We start from the raw sequence: 20,102 nt of genomic DNA, 5'->3' as shown, positions 1-20,102 counted from the left end.
ACGTTTCACAGAAACCGATGATATGTGGGGTTTAACGTCCCAAAACCACTATATGATTATGAGAGACGCCGTAGTGGAGGGCTCCGGAAATTTAGACCACCTGGGGTTCTTTAACGTGCACCAAAATCTGAGCTCACGGGCCTACAACATTTCCGCCTCCATCGGAAATGCAGCCGCCGCAGCCGGGATTCGAACCCGCGCCCTGCGGGTCAGCAGCCGAGTACCTTAGCCACTAGACCACCGCGGCGGGGCAAACACAGAAACTGCAATATCAAAGGGGCGTAATTAATTATAGACTGTTTATTGCACAGAAATATTTCAAAATCGGCATGTCTAATCCTTACCGAAGCCGGGAAATTACAACCAGACAGCATCAATTTCGTTTCACGACCCTTCTAAGTGCCTTCTCCCAGTCATGTTCAGTGGTGAAATTTCCGCTACGTAATACTCGGCTCTGCCAGAGAGAGAAACAACATTTATTTACGCATCCGGCGTGCGGGAAGTCACCAGCCACGCAGGTCGCGGGTACTCCCTATCTAAAGACTATGGCTAATAGAGTTCTATATTGTAACAGAATAGAAAGTTGGGCGAGTTGGTGCGTATTCATATTCAAAGAAAAGCGGCGCACAAAAAAGACGGAGACAAAGAAGAGAACCACACACAGCGCTGCACTCACAACTGAAAGTTTAATCCGAGCAACAAGAATTTAAAAAGTAATAGCCGCGCATGACAAGTGAGGTACAACGAGATTAAGTGATACGCTCATCAATAAAAGTGAACTCTTTTTTGTGCAATGTAACCGAGGTCTGGCTTACGCAAGCATCACGTGACTTGTTAATATGATAGGCTTCAGACACCTCACGGGTGAATTGATCGTGGTGCTTAAAAATAATAGCAGTGTTAGACAGAAGAGGTGTGCACCCACACGTGGCACAATGCGAAGCTAAATGGGAAGGCGTGCCGTTATGCAAAGAGAGATAGTGCTCCCGCAACCTTTTATTGATACAGCGGCCCGTCTGTCCCACATAATGAAGGCCACAAGATAAAAGAATGCCGTACACCACCCCCACAGCACAAGGCACATACTTATATCTATGGTTTACGGCACATTTCTTTACATCTGGCTTGTCCTTCTTGTCTAGCTGATTGGACACCAAAGCACATATCTTTCCCAATTTATTGGGTGCCCTAAAAACCACATCAACTCCGTAGCGGGAACCAACATTTTTTAATCCATGTGCCAGTTTATGCATATAAGGAATTACTGCGAACTTCATTTTTTTTCCCAATTGATTTTCCTAGCTGCACGTCCAAAAAAAGGGCGTGCAGCTAGGAAAATCAATCGGGAAAAAAAAATGAAGTTCGCAGTAATTCCTTATATGCATAAACTGGCACATGGGTTAAAAAATGTTGGTTCCCGCTACGGAGTTGATGTGGTTTTTAGGGCACCCAATAAATTGGGAAAGATATGTGCTTCGGTGTCCAATCAGCTAGACAAGAAGGACAAGCCAGATGTAAAGAAATGTGCCGTAAACCATAGATATAAGTATGTGCCTTGTGCTGTGGGGGTGGTGTACCACATTCTTTTATCTTGTGGCCTTCATTATGTGGGACAGACGGGCCGCTGTATCAATAAAAGGTGGCGGGAGCACTATCTCTCTTTGCATAACGGCACGCCTTCCCATTTAGCTTCGCATTGTGCCACGTGTGGGTGCACACCTCTTCTGTCTAACACTGTTATTATTTTTAAGCACCACAATCAATTCACCCGTGAGGTGTCTGAAGCCTATCATATTAACAAGTCACGTGATGCTTGCGTAAGCCAGACCTCGGTTACATTGCACAAAAAAGAGTTCACTTTTATTGATGAGCGTATCACTTAATCTCGTTGTACCTCACTTGTCATGCGCGGCTATTACTTTTTAAATTCTTGTTGCTCGGATTAAACTTTCAGTTGTGAGTGCAGCGCTGTGTGTGGTTCTCTTCTTTGTCTCCGTCTTTTTTGTGCGCCGCTTTTTTTTGTGCGCCGCTTTTTTTTTAATAGAGTTCTATAGTCCCAGGGCCTAGATCTAAGGACGTTGTGCTCCGGCTAGGCTTTGGATACTCCGGCTCCTCCGCTTCCATTGTCCGGGGCATCGGCTCCCTTTCTTCTCTACATTGCCAGGGCCTCCTCAAGCCGCTGGATGGCCCATCGTTGCATCGTTGAGTCTTCGGAGCGTATCCATGCTCCCACCTGTTCGGGATACGTGGCGTCCTGGCACTGCCCGTTCCCATTGTAAACAACATTGTTACACCCGCCCCACATGATGCGGCGGAGGATGGCTTGTTCACGCTCGCACACGCTACACTTTGCGTCGACAAACATGTCGGGGCATACGTGAAGGGCCAATGCTGGCGTTAGCACGCATTCTGTTTGCCATTGTCGGACCTTCACTGCTTCCGCACGTGACAGTTCACGATGCGGGGGCGGAAAGGCTCTCCTGGCCTCTCTGTATGCCGCCGATCGAGGTATTCTTCATCTTCGGGAAGACGGGCTGTCGCAGTCCGGCACGTGATGAGATCACGGGCCACAGCGTCCGCCTCTTGGTTGCGGTTCTGGGACGACATGGGACGACAACTGGCTCGGATCTGCCAAAACATTACAACTCCCCTCCCCACCCAGCTTCCGAACTAGGGCATCCTTGATTTAGTTACACCTTTAGCTATGTGACTAAACGTGCCACGAGACGGAAAAGAACCTGCCCACAGCATCCGGACTCGACGACTGCGTTCTAGTAAGAGCGGAATGGTGCCTAGTGGAACCCTGAAGCTCTTCACGAACCAGCCCAGACCACGGCGGCACTTGATTTCTCGCACACGGTTATGGACATGTTCGCTGACTTTAAAAACAGACGAATGAACCCAGAGCTTCTGTGGGCCAGAAACCTGGCAATTGTGTGAAAACATATCACACCCCTCGAACTGAGGATAGCGGCGACCTACCCGAAGACCACCCCCGAGGTGAAGGCCCGGACGGCAGCCCTGGAGACAGTTACGCATCTTCATCGCCAGAACTATCATTCTTCTAGCATCTTCTACTAGCATCTTCATCGCCAGAACTATCGTCACCTACGTACGGAGGCAGACACAGTTCCTAACGAAAGGAGTTGAGTACGCGCTCTTGATGAGCAACCACACCACGGCCGGAAAGCTACACTGTACAGACTTTGACGGAGTGGTCTGGCATTTTCCTCGGTTATGATGCAGTGTTTCGCGATTGGCGTTTGCCGAATTCTTGATGACGATGAAAAGCAATCTCCGTATTGCAGCAGCAGGTTCTTGAGCAGTTCTTGCTTATGGTTCGGAAGGCTGGGACTGACGTCGAAAGCTGAGGGAGGGGCTTGGTTTTTCTGAGCTGGTTCCGCAGAATCGGTGAGGGTGAAAGCACTGGTGGCTTCCACGATTTCTTCGATGTATGCGACCGTCGTTCCTTTGTTCACATGTTTGTATTCATTGCTGAAATTTGTGAGCATAACCGTTGCTTTGCCTCCCCGCAGTTCTGCAATTCCTCTTGCGACGCAAATATTGCGGGTGACCAAGAGATGCAACGACGGCTTCCAAGTTAGGTGATTTAGGGGCACCAACTGAAATAATGACGCTTGAGCTAGGCGGAATGGTGACTTGTTCTTCCAGCACATTCAAGGCATGGTGTCCTGACGGCGTGCACGGCGGTAGTGCTTCTTCTGTGGATAACGTTATCGACTTTGTTTTTTTTTTTAGGTTGATGACAGCACCATGACCCGCCGCGGTGGTCTAGTGGCTAAGGTACTCGGCTGCTGACCCGCAGGTCGCGGGTTCAAATCCCGGCTGCGGCGGCTGCATTTCTGATGGAGGCGGAAATGTCGAGGCCCGTGTGCTCAGATTTGGGTGCACGTTAAAGAACCCCAGGTGGTCAAAAGTTCCGGAGCCCTCCACTACGGCGTCTCTCATAATCATATGGTGGTTTTGGGACGTTAAACCCCACAAATCAATCGATGACAGCACCATGGAGGCATAAAAAGTCCATGCCAAGGATGACATCTTTCGAGCAACGTTGTACGACTACGAAGTCTGTAGGATAAATACGGCCGTTAATGGTGACTCTCGCTGTGCAGATTCCTGCAGGCGTTACGAGATGACCTCCGGCTGTGCGGATTTCAGGGCCTTTCCAAGCTGTCCTAACTTTCTTTAACTTCGCGGCGAACGACCCACTGATGACAGAATAGTCGGCTCCAGTATCGACGAGAGCGGTCACACTGTGGCCGTCGATAAGAACGTCGAGGTCGCTAGTTCGCCGTCTCGCATTACAGTTAGGGCGTGGCGTCGGGGCACGGCTGCGTCGGCTTGTTCCGCTGCTTCCATGTTCCGTCGTCAGGCCACCTTCAGTAAGTGAGCTTTCGCCGTCAGGGCTTTGCCTGGTTGGCGTTGTGTTCGAAAAGCTCCGTCGCGGCGTCGTCATCGGAGAAGGATCTTCGGTAGTTCGTCGCGCAGCAACCGCACCTCCACCGGTTGCTGCCCTTAGTTTCCCGGATACGCGCTAGGAGATTGGCCCCGCGTTGGGCCGGAGTACTGCCGGGGGTGCGGTGACATGCGGCGGCTGGGCGACGGCGAACGGGAAGGACTTCGTGGTGTCCATTGAGTTCCTGTCAGGTAGTCGGCGATGTCACAAGGCCGTTCCCCTGGCTGCGGACGTGGTGCATCGACGGCGAAGGCACGCAGTCCCATCTGTCGGTACTGGCAACGGCGGTATGTATGCCCGGCCTCGCCGCAGTGGTAGCAGAGCGGGTGGTTGTCAGGTGCACGCCAAACGTCCGTTTTCCTCGGCGCACTGCGCTGGCCCGTAAGGGAACCGTAGGACGTCGGTAGGGGTGGTGGCGTCTGGCGACGGAAGTGCGACGGGGCGGCATTTTGGCGTGGACGGGGAGGAGCGTTGTGGCGCACTGCAGCGGCGTAGCTCATAGTTTCTGGCTCGGGCAGCGGTGTTTGGGGAATTCGAAGCGATTGCCGAACTTCTTCTCGCACAATGTCGGCGATCGAATGCACTTGAGGCTGCGCCGAAGGCAACAGTTTGCGCAGCTCTTCCCACACGATCGCTCGGATCGTTTCACGCAGGTCTTCGGAGTCACTGGCTTGAGCAGCAGCGCATTCTGGAGTCAGGCGGCGATTATACTGTCTGGTGCGCATATCCAGGGTTTTTTCGATGGTGGTCGCCTCGGATACAAATTCATGGACAATGTTCGGTGGATTCCTCATTAGTCCCGCGAAGAGCTCCTGTTTGACCCCTCGCGTGAGGAAACAAACTTTCTTCTCCTCAGGCATGTCTGGGTCAGTGTGACGGAATAGGCGGGTCATCTCCTCTGTGAAAATTCCAACCTTTACATTTAGTAGCTGAACCAGGGTCTCTAGCAGAGCAGCGGCCCTCTCTTTGCGAGCGACGCTCGCGAACGTTTGCAGAAATGCGCCGCAGAAGACATCCCACGTTCGGAGCGTGGACTCCCGATTCTCTAGCCAGGTCCTTGCGGTGTCTTCCAGGTAGAAGTACACACGACGGAGCTTTTCTTCGCTGTCCCAGTGGTTGAGGGCGGCCACACGGACGTATGTTTCTAGCCAGGTTTCCGGGTCTTCAAACGATGACCCATGGAACGTTAGTGGTTCCCTGGGTTGATGAATGACGATCGCGGGCTGGGACGCTCCGGTTGTCATTGTCACTGCAGTCGAGGTCATGGCCTTGGTCTTCCGCGCCTTGTCTTGTAGAAGCCCGTACTCCGGTGGGAGACCTTGCTTTCGGCGGCTTGTTCGCTGCTCTTGGTTGGCGTCGGTGTCTTCTCTGCGACGTGGGCTGGGTTCACGGCTTCACGGGGGCGTCCGGTACATGAACGAAGCAGCACCTCCACCAGATGTCACGGGGTCGTGACGTGGCCGAAGACAGGAGACTTCGTGTTGGGATTTAACTGTTTATTTGGGCGAACCTGTGCCCGGTAAACGGAAAGTCCAATTACAGCAGCAGTCTTGCACAGATATCAGTCTCGGACTGATAGCGGCGAACGGAGCGTCGGCCTTCGATCAACAACTGACAAGCGGCGAAGCACGTCGGCATTTATACTCTTGCTGTCGATTGTTCTAGCGTTATCGCTGGCGGTGGCGTAGGTTCCAGAACAATCTCTACCGTTCGCACAGTGGGCGTGATCTTATCGAAATGATCTACTACAGTCCGGAACCTTCTCGAAAGCTGCAGGCGCGGTTTGTCGTGTGGTGTTTTCGGACGATAACAAAAACTTGGGAAATGGAACGTGGCAATATATTCTTTGTTTAACTGCTCCTCAATATAGGTATAACAATTTTTGCCTTTTTTCTACCACCCTACCATTATTGCAATCATGCCGGCACAAAGTGGGATACTATACCCGGCACAAGGAGCTCTACTTTGGCAGATTTTTACAAGTACACTACCATTGCAGCAGCAACATAGATGGCACACATGTCAGAAAGTGACCATGGGGAAAGGAACCAGCAAGCAGACAACAAATTCAGAAGGTAGAAATAACAATTTAATACTGCAATAAGAAAAAGCGGACATGTAGCACATAGGCCGAAATCCATTCACAACAAAAATTAGAAATGCCTTCATCGATGTCATCATAGCCACACTTGTGCTTATATCAAATTCATATCGTACCCTATAGACAGGCCAGCTGCATTTGTGTCTTTGGTTTAAATACATGCACCATTGCGACATCTCATAAACCAACATCTTTTCTACGAGAGTGCATTAGTGGACGGAAAGATCACAGCCTCCTCCTTGTCTGTGATGAGATTTCGATAAAAACCTTAATCTAGAAGGAGGACTATATTTGTTGCAAGTTGCACATTTGATTAAAATACATCACAGTAACAATAACAGCCAGCAGTGCTGTGAAATTGTCATGATACTAGCATCTAAACAATCAAACTTGCTTTTGCAGAAGTAAACATATAAAAAATATCACTGCCACAGTTTGATAAGCAAGAGGTTATAAGAAGCATGAGAATGCTGCACAGTGCATCTTTACTTAGCAATACCACACATGCTAAGCCTAAGTACCTGCTGTCTTACTGTAAAAAAATCTGAGATGCTTATAGCTTTTTCCAAGATAACAAAACCAGGCTTAGCTACAGCAGCTAAGCAAAGCAGACAACATGTAATGCATAGTGACAGCCAATGTAGCTTAGCTTCACCACTTTTGTCGATGCTACTTATATTAGCATGAAATTACATTTATTGCAAACACAAGTTTTTTTTTGCCAATTGTATGGCATGGTTACTTGCTGCAGCAATTGTATTGTCCTGCTTCCCTTTTTGCATGAACTGTATTATTGGCATAATTACCTGCAGCAACAGCTGTAGTGACATACTTTTTTGTGTGTGCATGTGCGTGTCAAGTCATTTTGTTATACTGTCATAACACTGCACACACCCCTATGCACTTTTTTTTCCTGATGATTTAACCAAAAGATCGTTAAATATTAGAACGAAAAAACACCCTATGCAGTGATCCTGTCACACCCCACTTCCTATTAAAAATGCAAAACCCCCTTACACGTGGAGGTAATTTAACTTACATCCATCAACATCCATCACATCTATAGAGTTTTCTCCAATGTACACTAAGTAGAGGTATACTTCATGCAGTTTTTTCTTGTCCTTTAACATAGCAGTCACGTTGAGGGAGACATTACATAGCTTTGCCACTGAGCTGTAAAACTTTAACGTAAGAAAAAAAGGTTACAATTTCATTAACACAAATGACACTTTTTTTTCCTACAGTGATTAACAAAAGCATAATCTTCTGGAGTCGCACAATCACTGGGCCTTCGTTTTCACTCAGCTATTAAATAGACAAAAAGAAAGTGCAACTCAAGTTTTCAAGCTGGCTCCTCGTGACTCCATTACGTTAAGGTGTCATATGCTCCAGAATGAAGTTAACAGTGTCCTATTGATAAACATGCCTAGCCAGTTCAAAGAACTTTAAAAGAAAAAAAACTCCAACATGCTGAAATATTTCAAAATTCCTCAGATCACACAGACTACGACACTCCACTTGGGTGGTAAAAAAATCAGAAACAAAAAACATCCTTCATCCTCTCTGCTAAAAACACAGCTTTGCTTCCACCAAATAAGCACACAGCATTCAAAAAAGTCCACCTGACAAAACTACCATTTTGGTCCTCCTTAAAGGGACACCAAAGGCAAACATTAGGTCGGTGTTGATTGGTGAAATAGCGGTCCAGGCACCTCATAGTCCTAGTTTAGTGTCACGGTATGTGCCAAGAAAGTGCCTATTTTGAAATAAAATCACGTTTTAGAGGTCCGCATCGTGGTAGCACATTTCAAATCACCCACCTGATATCAGTCCATTTCATGCCATTGTTGTTGTGCCTAATATCGCCCGCCTTTACTGCACGATCACAGACACTAGTGGCAGAACAGCAAAAGTAGCGAGAGCCACAACAGGAACAACGGCCATTGAACAATTTTCTGCCATAGCCTCTAAGATGGCGGGCACGCGGCATCTTTTCCTGGGTTCAATTAAGCCCCGCTAGATGGCACCATCTATTCAGCCTGAGAAGGCGAAAAAATTTTGAAGCACTTGCATCGTTCCCCATAGTAACGCCAGGTGGTTCTTTTTTCTATACTCAAACAGAAACGGACAAGCAGCATTTTATTACGCCTCTTGATGCACACAGGATTCTTTTATTATTATTATTATTGCAGCTAGTTTGATTACTAGTGATTAATTGTAGTGGGATGCTTCGACCTCGTCGGGATCATTTCCAAACTATCCAACTTACGGGGCCCGTGGTCTGGTACATTAAGCTTGACTTTTTGGTAAGTAGGGCACTGCTGTAGATAATATTGCCATTTTAGATGGTGTCATACATAGAGAATCCACTTTGGCACAAATTTCCATTTGCTTTTAGTGTCCCTTTATAGTGCTTTTGATGTTTCTTTGTCAAAATATCGATCAGGATAGTCTGTAACATTGTATATTTATTATATTTATCTACCACTATATTTATAAAGTAAACGAGCCTAAATCATTCAGCAAAGGCTAGACAATAACTCATAGCGGGTAGAGGCAAAACAAAGCAAAAGAACAGTCTACTCTTTCTTAGTCCTTGAACAGTAACTGACGCTTAACGTAGCAGCATCAGTGAATGTAAATGCCTTGCCAAGACCAGCATCGACTCTGAATGCTTTGCACAGCAATGCGTTCAGAGCCATTTTCATTTCATCACATAAAGAAGATTACCAGTTATAGTGAACCACACATACACTTGCATACTGATATGTCTGATTTGATTAAAATTAGAAACTTTGGAGCACTGCAAATCGTGCTCCTTGGTAATATGACAATATTAATTGCTGGTGGGTGTTTTAAATACCATAACAATATGAACATGAGGCACGACACAGTTGGGAACTCCTAAATTAATTTAAGCACCTCGGTAAGGATTTTCACTTTGACAATCTTCTGCATATACATCGAGCCTGCAAAGCAAGTACAAAGAATTATTCGCAGACCAATTTAGGTTGCCTGCACAAAGTCTGTAATTTACCTGAAGGTGTTCAATACTACGGAATTGTTGCGGATCGCAGCAGTACAGCAGAACGAGTTTTCAACTTCCCATTTCGATTCTACGGAACATTGTTCTATTATATGGAGCATCAGCTACTGATATCATTGGATATGTCCAGTCTACATCACTAAAACTTCGACAGACAGCAAGCATCATGTGCCTGTGTAAGCGTGCTTTGTGTTGATGCGAGCTGCACAACAGTGTTTATCTGGAGGTTTGTTTTCTCACACATCTTGAAGTGCCCTAACTATTCCCAACCCTATCCACAATTGCTGAATTCTGTTGGAAGAACTGCTCTGTCCTGTCAGTCTATCCCTTTCTGTTTCCGTATTTCGCCTCGCACAACGAAAATTCTTTCAAATACATCACCAACAAGCCCACATTGCAACTATTACTCTAGCTACGTTATGTGCTGCATATCTAGTGACTGGTGACTTGCAAGTTTGCAACATTGTGTAAGGCATGCAAGGCAACTGTTGAGCGAAGTCACTTCAACTCGTTGCTACTGTTAGCTTAGAGCTCTCGATACCCTATCAATCAATGCTAGAATCCTCATGCCTGTGGTGTAACCTCACCCCTGAAAGTATAACAACAGTGCGCAAGTTTATGCGTAGGGGTGGTCATTATCAAATTCTTTTTTTTTTTTCTTGTCTGCATACTACTCGTCATTTGCTGGTTGTCCTCATAGAGGGGAATAAAATAGGAGCGGCTAGAAGTGTTGCAGCACCTGCTGGACCAGATCTCAACTGCTCTGCGACCTGCTTCATTTTCGCTGCCCAAAAGCTAGCCGTCAAAGTGTCACAGTTGATTGTGGGGGCCACAAAGATAGTAGCGTAGCCCAAACCTCTTGAGTGCGCTGCCGTCCCCAGCAACGGCTGTGAAGTTAAGGAGGAAAAGCCATACTGAGAAGGAGGGCTTCATTTAATAGCTCGTGGCTGCCTTGATACAAGGTATTTCGCTCATTTTATGGTGCAATTAATTTTATGATGTCGAAGCCTAAACACTGGCAAAACTTTAAAAACCCATTTCGGGGCCCCTTTGGGATGTATTTCAATATAAACAAACCAGTGTATTTTGCATTTCACCTTAACTGAAATGTTGACACTGTGGTCGGCAATAAGAGCTATGCCCTCGAGCTTTGCAGCATGACATTTTACATACTAAGCTACCATGGGGGCAGCTGCTTCACTATAGATTCATTACAACCATATCACATAGAATGAAGATGAAAAGTAGTCATGAAATGACAGGACTACCTGATCTAGTCTCTATGTTAACTGTTTCTTCACTACAGCTTTGACAAAAGCAGTAGTCAAACCTCGTTATAACGAACAGCAACATAGTGAACTATTGTTTATTATGAACTATATATGAAGATCCGTTGCTCATGTTTCATTTACGTGGCATTCTTTTCATAATGAAGCCCTAAACTCAAAAGCCCCCTATATATCAGCTGTAACGCAGAACTAGTATACTTGGTTCACACAAGGCTGCAAACTCGCAAGTTTGCCTAAAATGAAAACTGACTACTGAAAGGCAATTTACACCCACCTTTTCAACAGCATCAGAGAGTTGTGGAAACTTCGGTCATACAGCACAATAAAAGTGCATTTGACTGGCTGTGCCGCAGTACAAACTGCAGTTCGAGATGCCACAAAAAGGCAGCCAAGGATTGTCTTCTTTACAGTGTGTTCAAAGCCTAGAACAGTAGTTTTCAGCCATGGATGTGTCGGGGACCCCTTGTGGGCTGGTTGAAGTAATGGGGGACCCTTTGGAGGGCGGGGGGGGGGGGGGGGTGCATAGGTAAATGAACACAACTGGAGCGTGAAACAGGTGCCTTTTCTTGCTACCAAAAACATCCAACAAGCGTGCCCCTTCATTTTGGACAGTTCATCGATACGTGGCACAGTCACTTTTAATCAGATTTGCATATGTAAAAGAACAAAAAAGATGTGAAAAGAAAAGCGGGTGATGGCTTCACGCATCTTAGAAATGGCGTCGAAGATCCCCCTTTGAGAACCACTGACCTAGAATAACAGGTTCTTGTATCTCGATATCATGCGCGAGCCGGACTGTCAGATGGCTGCTTTATGGAAGCCGCTTTTCATCTCTACTCTTATGTTATTGAATACATTGATCTACTTTATGGTCTTGATGCTGCTTCATTATAACGAGGTCTGGCTCAATCTCTTATGAGGTTTTAACATACATAAAACAGCTCAGTATCACCGTCCAACATGCCACACACAGCGACAAATAAAAAAATTATGTAGACTACACATCTACACATCTACATGTGTGGGACAGCTGCCCATGGAAGAGATGTTGTTTCTGTCAGCTACCTCTTCTTTAACAGGATCCGTATTCTTGCAAGACTGAAGAGAATCTCCAGGTTTGAGAGAACTGCGGTTTGCAGACGTTGGTCGGGTGGCATGCTGCTCTGAAGGTGGAGGCCCTGCAGTAAGTTTTGAGCGGGTTAAGAGACAAATACTTCATCACATCTATGCTGTTTTAGATGTAAAGCAGGTTAGAGTCAAGATCAATCTGTTGTGCGGTGTGACGACCCTTACTACGCATGTGCGTATGCTCTCCCTTTCTCACCTCGCAGCACCGACACAAGGAACCATGTATATAGACCCGAAGCAGTGGGCGCTACCGCTTACACTGGCAACGACGTTGACGCTGGCACTCACTGCGGCATTGTGCAGGAGAGAAACCTGCGGAGGCGCAGAGCACACAGTGATGGACCGGTGTTTCCTACATGACTTTACCCTGCGGAGAGAGGACGCTCATGTGTGCGCTCGCTGATCTCGCGGTGGGGACAAGTGCAAGCCTTGGGCTTTCACAGGAACAATTCCACTGTAGTTGCCGGGTGCACAAAGGTTACTGCACTCATTGCACACTCTCTGTTTGCGAAAATGGCGTGCTTTTAAGACACAGCAAAGTAACAACTGAGATGCTTATTCATGTTCATCTGCACCTGTGAGTACGTTTCGAGCATTATTTGTTCATGAGGAACGTGGCACACGTTTCACTCTGCTTGCAATTCTTCGCGTGACCTTCCAATTTGTTGTTATCGAGTTCATTGCTTTGTCTTTGCAGCAAAGCTGTGACTTTTTTGGTTAACACACAACTGCACATGTGTTCGCCGACACTTTGTACAGGGCTTCAGGTTTTTCGAAAGACACGGCATGTCTGCACACATCGCTGCATTGTACAGGCCTTTAAACTCTAATAATAAACCAGCATGTTTTCATTTTTTGTCTATCAAAGATCGTGATGCTCTGAATAGCAATTAACAACCATGAAGTCGTGTATCAACGAACAACACCTGCAAGCATCTTGGTACCTGCACACAAGCACGCCAATTTTACATATGGCATGCCTTTTGAGCTTGTTTTTTTTTTTTAAGAAAAAAAGAAAAAAAAGCAGGCGGATTTCAGCCCAAAATAAATGCTTAATTCTGGGATTAACTGAGTTGACATACCACGTCAAGATAAGATTTTGCCAATCCAAGACAGAATTGCAAAAAAAATTGGCTAGTTGAAATTTATAATTAATACTTGGTAATGAACCAAAATACAGGTTTTATGTACATGTGACTACCACTAACATGAAGAAGTGTACATTTAAGGACTTGTTTTCTTTGTTAGAAAGAATATTAATTGATAAAACAGACAATCAAACAAGGAATGTATGGGGGATGTTATTAAAACTAAATGTATTGTAAATGTGAAGAAAAGTGGACGAAATGATAACTTGCACTGGGCAGGGACTGAACTTGTGACCTTCGAATAACAGTTCCAATGCTCTACCAACAACACACAACAGGTACAACTTTTCCAGAAAGCATTTTTTAAAGCTTGGCCTGAGTTAGCTGGGAGAACCGGCATATGCAGCCCAAACAGAGCTTTGCAATCAGCTTGTTAATACTTGCACATTTTGCTAAACGTGCTAGTACAGTGGACTCTCAGTAGACAGAAATCAGTTAAACAGAACTGCTGCTTAAATGAAAAAGTTGACTCAGATATTATTGGTTCCGTACTTGAATGCCGTTACCTTATCAGCCTCTCAGTACACTGAACTCTTGTTAAAGGGTAACATATTTTCCCAGTCCCTTCAGGTTCTGTTCAATGAAAATGTACTGTATATACTGTTCTTTGGCAATGGGGAACAAACACATGACGATGCCATAGAGAGTATAGAGGATGGTATGAGCAGTAATTGTTATGCACATGTGAGTAAGGAAAAATGGACTAAAACCTAACTTGCCACTAGATAACCAAACATGTGACCTTCGTATAACGCACGAGATGCTCTACCAACCGAGCTACACTGGTGGTCATTTGTTCGTTCACCTTACACGGACTCACTTGAAACGCAACACCTATTGCGTTTTCTCTGTTTGCCAGCCGGGATTTTTCATGGGTTGAATGTATGGTAGTTAAAGGAGAATGTGGAACTACAGCCAGGCAAAGCCATGTTTGTTATGGATGGACGATATGAGCAAAGCCGACGCTTGTAGGCAGTTGGGCTACAGCCTCCACCTGGCGGTGTGTCATGGCGTCAACGAAATTCCACTTCTATTGAAAACGTGCCGAGCAGGAAGAGCGCGTACAAACTACGCGTTAAAGAGGTTAATTGTGGATGTCATGCTCGTGATGTATAACTTCCTTTTACTAAGAGCAGTGCAAGATGAAAGAGCTAGATATAAAAGGCATGTTTGTAACGCCACCAGAGTATGTGGCCGTCGCCCAGTGGGTAGCACACCCGATATCTGTTGTCGAGGACTGAGAGGTCCGGGTTCTACTCTCATTGGCGTAAATTTCCTTATTTTAGTGGGTCTATTTTTTTAATGCCGATTCCATGACAGAAATGCCTCACTGAACTCTTGGTGGACCGCAGCATAAAATACTTTCGTGTTAAAAACAGTTTCATGAAGAGACCAGATTCTTTGTATGCTGCTAGTAAAAATATCATTGTACATTCCTTGCGATCCCTGAATATACAGATTTTTGTCAATGAGTTCCAGTGTACAATATATTATGCACACTTTTGTATGCATACCAAGTGTCATGAGTCAAACTTTTCACTGTGATGACGTCGTCTCACATGTAAAAAAATAAAACCCGCGTTTTCTTAATAAATATGAACAAATGTGTAACCGTGGTCTCACGGCGATACACTAAGAAGATACACTGAAGTTGCCGGCGCCACTATGTGCCGCAAACAATTAATATGTGGGGTGTAACATCCCAAAACCACCAAATGATTATGAGGCAGGCCGTAGTGGAGGGTTCCGGAAGTTTTGACCACCTGCGATTCTTTAGTGTGCACCCAAATCTGAGCACACGGGCCTACAGCATTTTCGCCCCCACAGAAAAGATGTGTCGCAAACAGTTTGCCTTCATTATGATGAGTGTGGATTGGCCATTCAATTATTCAGACTTTAGCGCAGTTCTGGTGGTGACCTTGTGGGTAATCAGCAGCACAGAATGAAGATGAGGTGGGGAGCACCGATCAGCGCGCCAGTACAACTTATCGTCCACAAAAAGCCTTATAAAAGTAATTACCTTTAGCTATCTGCTCAGGCACACGTAGGGCATAGTGTCACGTTAGGCCTGCTGCACGTTTTTAATAGGTGGCTTTATGAACACCCTGGGCTGGCGATCGCTGCCGCCGCGTTTCATGGGGCCATGTTCAAGCGCCCACTACATTTAGAAATGAAAGCAGCTTGCTGTCGCAGAATTGAGCATTTGCTCGCCACGGGCACTGAGAAACCTCGCTGTATTGCTGCAATCAGGCTAAACGCACGTGTATGGTATAGCTAGTGTAGCGCTGTAGCACGCTTTCGTTAAAGGGCCACTCACCAGGCCCCTTACTGAATTTTAGTTAGACAGTGAAAGTTCTTGGGTGCCCGATGAGGAACGTTTTGCCAGAAAAATTTTTCGAATCGGTTCATTACGAGCGGAGAAAACAGGTTTTTTGAAGCGGCACGAAACGAGGGTGAGAGGAGGCGAGTTCGATACCCTTGCCCCTCCTCAGCGTATTCTTAGCAAGCCAAATCTCTTCCCCACCCTCTTCGGAATCCGATCAAGAGGTGACGTGCGCATGACGTGCCTAACAAGCCCAGCCCCCGAGCATGCGAGCAGCGTTGCTTTGTTGACCAGCGTTAGTTTGTGGTCTTCTGCCTGTTTTCGCGAGACTGTTTGAAAACGCTGGCTTAGACGCGGTAAAGTAGATGAGCACAATGAGTGCGCGAACGCGTAGGAGCGTTCCACGGCGGTCGTCTGCTCTATGCGCTGACCGCGGGAACCCGAATGCATAAGAAACGCTTGCTATTAGCCCCGCATCTCATAGCATTTCACGGGAAAAAATGTAAAAAAAAACGTTCACAATTTTTTATTGCGTCTCACTATTTATTTCAAGTTTTATTCATCTCTTAAAGCAACAAATACATAAACTACGCATGTTGTGTTAAATACTTTTTGCCATGTCACGTGGTATACTGTTGATAACGTCAGAGCAGACTCGTCTACATAGAGGACCAACATCACTGCATTGCCGTGTACGTAGGGCCATTCCTACGCCTACGTCATGCCCTCATTCCCTACGCGTGCGCCGGCAGAAGGGAGGGGGAGCAGCTTTCATCTAAAATTTTGACCCATTTCCGCGGCCCGTAGCGTTGCAAAATTTGGCAGATGTGATCATGAACGCCTCGTCTACGCATTGCGCTTGTCAGCTCAAAATTGTCAAACCTGGTGAGTGGCCCTTTAAGTGACGACCCAAATGTGCCTTCCTCCACTGCCAGGCCTGCTAGAGCACCGAGAAGGGCACATCACTTGCAGAAAGCTCAACATTGCTGTCTTAAGCTAGCAAGCCACTCGCCACAACTATGCACGATCTGAAGAGGAGTGGGCACATTCTACAGCAAGCAAATCGAAAGTCACGGCGTAAGCCAAGTAGGCAAAGCCCTCCACGCAATCAGCCAGTTGATGATCGGCTTGCTGCAACCGTACCAAGTTTCAAAAAGAGCTGTTTTCACTTAGTAGCAAACCACAGTACACACTTATTATGGATAGTCGATTACTATGTCAGTTCTGTAGCTATGTCAGTCAGTGCGCATCCCGGACGCCACAGTAGTTTCGACATGCTCCTTGGCATTGTCGTTACCACCACGCGCTATCGGACGGTCGTCCAAGCGCCAGAATCTCTCAACTTTAAAGAAAAAAAAAAGAAATTAGTATGTGGTGGGCACATAAGGCAATATTTGCTTCGATTGATATGTGGGGTTTAACGTCCCAAAACCACCATATGATTATGAGAGACGCCGTAGTGGAGGGCTCCGGTAATTTAGACCACCTGGGGTTCCTTAACGTGCACCCAAATCTGAGCACACGAACCTACAACATTTCCGCCTCCATGGGAAATGCAGCCGCCGCAGCCAGGATTTGAACCCGCGCCCTGCGGGTCAGCAGCCGAGTACCTTAGCCACTAGACCACCGCGGCAGGGCTAAGGCAATATTTGCTGTGGCAATGATTTGTTCCTTTATTGCCAATGATGACACATGTCAGGAGCTGCAAATTTGTAGCTGGTGGTTAATGCGTATATGCGGCACAATTAATGCGCAGTTATGCTGTGTTCTTGGCATGCACAGGCGTGAAAAAAAGTGTACAGATCACAAGATCGCATGGCCGTAAGCATCGACGCACCATCGAACGATGAAACGCCTGCTGTGGTGCGCATGTGAGTCCTGTCGTATTGGTCAGCTCCTCATGCCGTTTGCTCTGACGCGGTTACGGCACTCATAGCCAACGCAACAGGTGGGAGCAACTTTGCTTCATCGAATTTGTGCTGTTTTTTTTTCTTTTAACCTAGCGGCTACGAAAGGGCGGGATTCAGTGTCGTTATGTATACCGGTTGACTTGCACAACTTAGTGTCGCGAGCATCGCAAAAGCTGATGAAGCCAAGCACACAAAATTAAGTTTCCTCAGTTCAGTTTGCCTGTGTCAATGCAAGCTGCACGGCGCTAAAGGTGAAGGGGCATCCTCGGGCCATCATTGCTGTTTCTTGATGGCGCATAATTTGCCAGGTTTCCCATTCTCATAAACTAAATAATTTGTTGCGCATCTGCAGACAAAACAAAACTAGAATTTCACAGGCTGCTTTTTTGCAGTGTAAGTTTGTGTGAATAATTACTCTGCACTAAACACACTTACTCTGAAGAGCGACCGACCTACATAGCAACAGATATCTCAATGAGGCGTAGCGAGGTATAATTTGCATAATTCTGTGACATCAAGCTCGAGCATCTGGGGTGAACTTCAATGTTGTGCAAGTTATTAGGCAATAATTATAATTAGCTTTAAGGCTACTTAGATTTCTTTTGCTTAATGAGACTAGACAGTCAGCAGTAATTATTATCTTCCTCGGCTTAGATTCTCAGCTCAGAAATTTGACTTCAATAAATTTAATTGCATCTAATGCAAAGTTCTTAACTACACCTCATTAAATCAGATTAGTTTAATGATGCCATGATTAACCATGTTTAGATTTATACATGTTTACCTTGGTGCTGCCTAGTTACTTCAGCTTTGCATTATTAGCCCATTTATGTCACATGATACTCCAGTATCTTGGGTGTTTGATTGGTTATACCATGAATTAATCAGCTATAATTAGTATGTCTTAACTGACAAAATTAGTCATAAAAGAGCCTATATAGTATAAAGTCTGTGAGGGGTAATTAATATCTTCCTGGGTTTGATTTCTCTAAACTCATGGGGAAGTCCACTTAAATTAATAGGCTGTGATAGAGTTGGCCTTATTCAGGCTAATTTTGCATGGCTAAATTAAATGATAGCATGATCAACTATGCTTAATTAGATTTGGCTGTATGTGCACTTTTGCAGACTCATCTGGGCACATCGAAGCTATACTACGCTTAACATAAAAACAGCAAGCTCAACTGAGGCTCAATTAAACTTAAGCCATGCTTTATTAGGTAATACCATGCTCAATTAGGCTTGATTAGATTCGGCTACACTTACACTGACTTAACTAGGCTCAATTAGGTTCAACTTGAACTAACCCAACAAAGGCAAGCTGAGCTGAGAAAACATATTTGTGTGCTTCACTTCATCAGATTTTGCGATGCTAGCTGTGCATGGTTATGCTTATCAACCGGCATATATAATAATGCGAGCTCGGTGCTAGAAATGCCTCTGTCGCAGCCACTACAAAACAAAAAAAAAACTGCACAAATTTCATAGAGCAAAGAAAGCAACACCCAATTTTTGTTTTGGCGATGAGCGCCGTAACAGTGTCAGAGCAAACTACATGAAGGGCCAACGATTCTACGGGAGGTGCATGCACACTGCAGCAGGTGCTTGTCAATGGATGGCATGTTGATACTTTTGGCCGCCATTCTTGCCAACATTGCTCAAGTCAGTTGAAAGCTTATGAATGTATTGTAGTACTCATACTCTTTTGTATCTATTCTTTTTTTCACCACTATTGCCTGATCAATCTTGATTCTTGACCCACTTCAAAAGATTCTCACTACAGCTAGCAAAAAAAAAAATTGAACATCTCACATTCTCAAAGCTCTGAATCGATGAAATAAAACTATGTTCTACACCATGCTTGCGTGACTTTGTTCTTTGCATTTTCTTCAAGACACTCATCATCATCATCATCATCATCATCATCATCACCATGACTTAAGAACAAAGATTTCTTCCATGTTCTGCCAATCACCCTGATCCTGTGCTAGCTGCTGCCACGTCATACCCACAAATTTCTTATCTGTGCACCCAATTTTTTGGCTTCCCCTCCTACATTTGCTTTCTTTTGGAATCCAGTCAATTACTCTTAATCACCAGCAATTATCCTGTTTATGCAGTACGTGCCCTGCCACTGTCCATTTCGGTTTTTGATTTCGACTACGATATTTTTAACCCCAGCTTGTTCTCAGATTTGCTCTTCTCTCTTCCAGTATTTAAAGTCATACCTATCATTTTCCTTTCCATTGCTCACTGCATCGTCCTCAATTTAAGTCAAGTCCATCTTAAAAGCCTTCAGGTTTTTGCTCCGCAGGTAAGCATCAGTAAGATGCAGCTGTAATATACCTTGCTCTTGAGCGATGGTGGTAGACTACTATTCGTGATTTGAGAATGCATGCCGAATGCGCTCCACCCAGTTAACTCTCAAAGTTCAGCATTGATTGATATGTGGGGCTTAACGCCCCAAACCACCATATGATTATGAGAGACGCCGTAGTGGAGGGCTCCGGAAGTTTCGACCACCTGGGGCTAACGTGCACCCAAATTTGAGCACACGGGCCTACAACATAGTTCAGCATTACTACCTGTCCCAGGTAGTCGTATTCTTTAAAGGTACACTAAAGGCAACTATTAAATCAACATTGATTGCTGAAATAGTGGTCCAGAAACCTCATATTGT

General features: G+C 45.6%; 1 protein-coding gene across 2 annotated transcripts in view; it reads right to left on the bottom strand.

Moving 5' to 3' along the window:
• Positions 1–6,544: 6,544 nt before the first annotated feature.
• Positions 6,545–20,102, bottom strand: part of spg (dedicator of cytokinesis spg) — a 212,128-nt gene continuing 198,570 nt past the window's right edge. Inside the window, exons 36-37 of one of the 2 annotated variants that reach the window (XM_075896109.1) lie at positions 11,979–12,091; positions 6,545–11,405 (exon numbers count right to left, since the gene is read on the bottom strand). In XM_075896109.1, the coding sequence (XP_075752224.1) occupies positions 11,178–11,405; positions 11,979–12,091 (341 nt within the window). In that variant the 3' untranslated portion in view covers positions 6,545–11,177. Of the gene's footprint in view, positions 11,406–11,525; positions 12,092–20,102 lie in introns of those variants that run through there. The other variant, XM_075896110.1, reaches the window with a different exon arrangement.

This window comes from Rhipicephalus microplus, chromosome 5, assembly GCF_043290135.1.
Source record: "Rhipicephalus microplus isolate Deutch F79 chromosome 5, USDA_Rmic, whole genome shotgun sequence".
Taxonomy (NCBI): Eukaryota; Metazoa; Arthropoda; class Arachnida; order Ixodida; family Ixodidae; genus Rhipicephalus; species Rhipicephalus microplus.
This window is presented reverse-complemented; position numbering and strand designations above follow the sequence as displayed.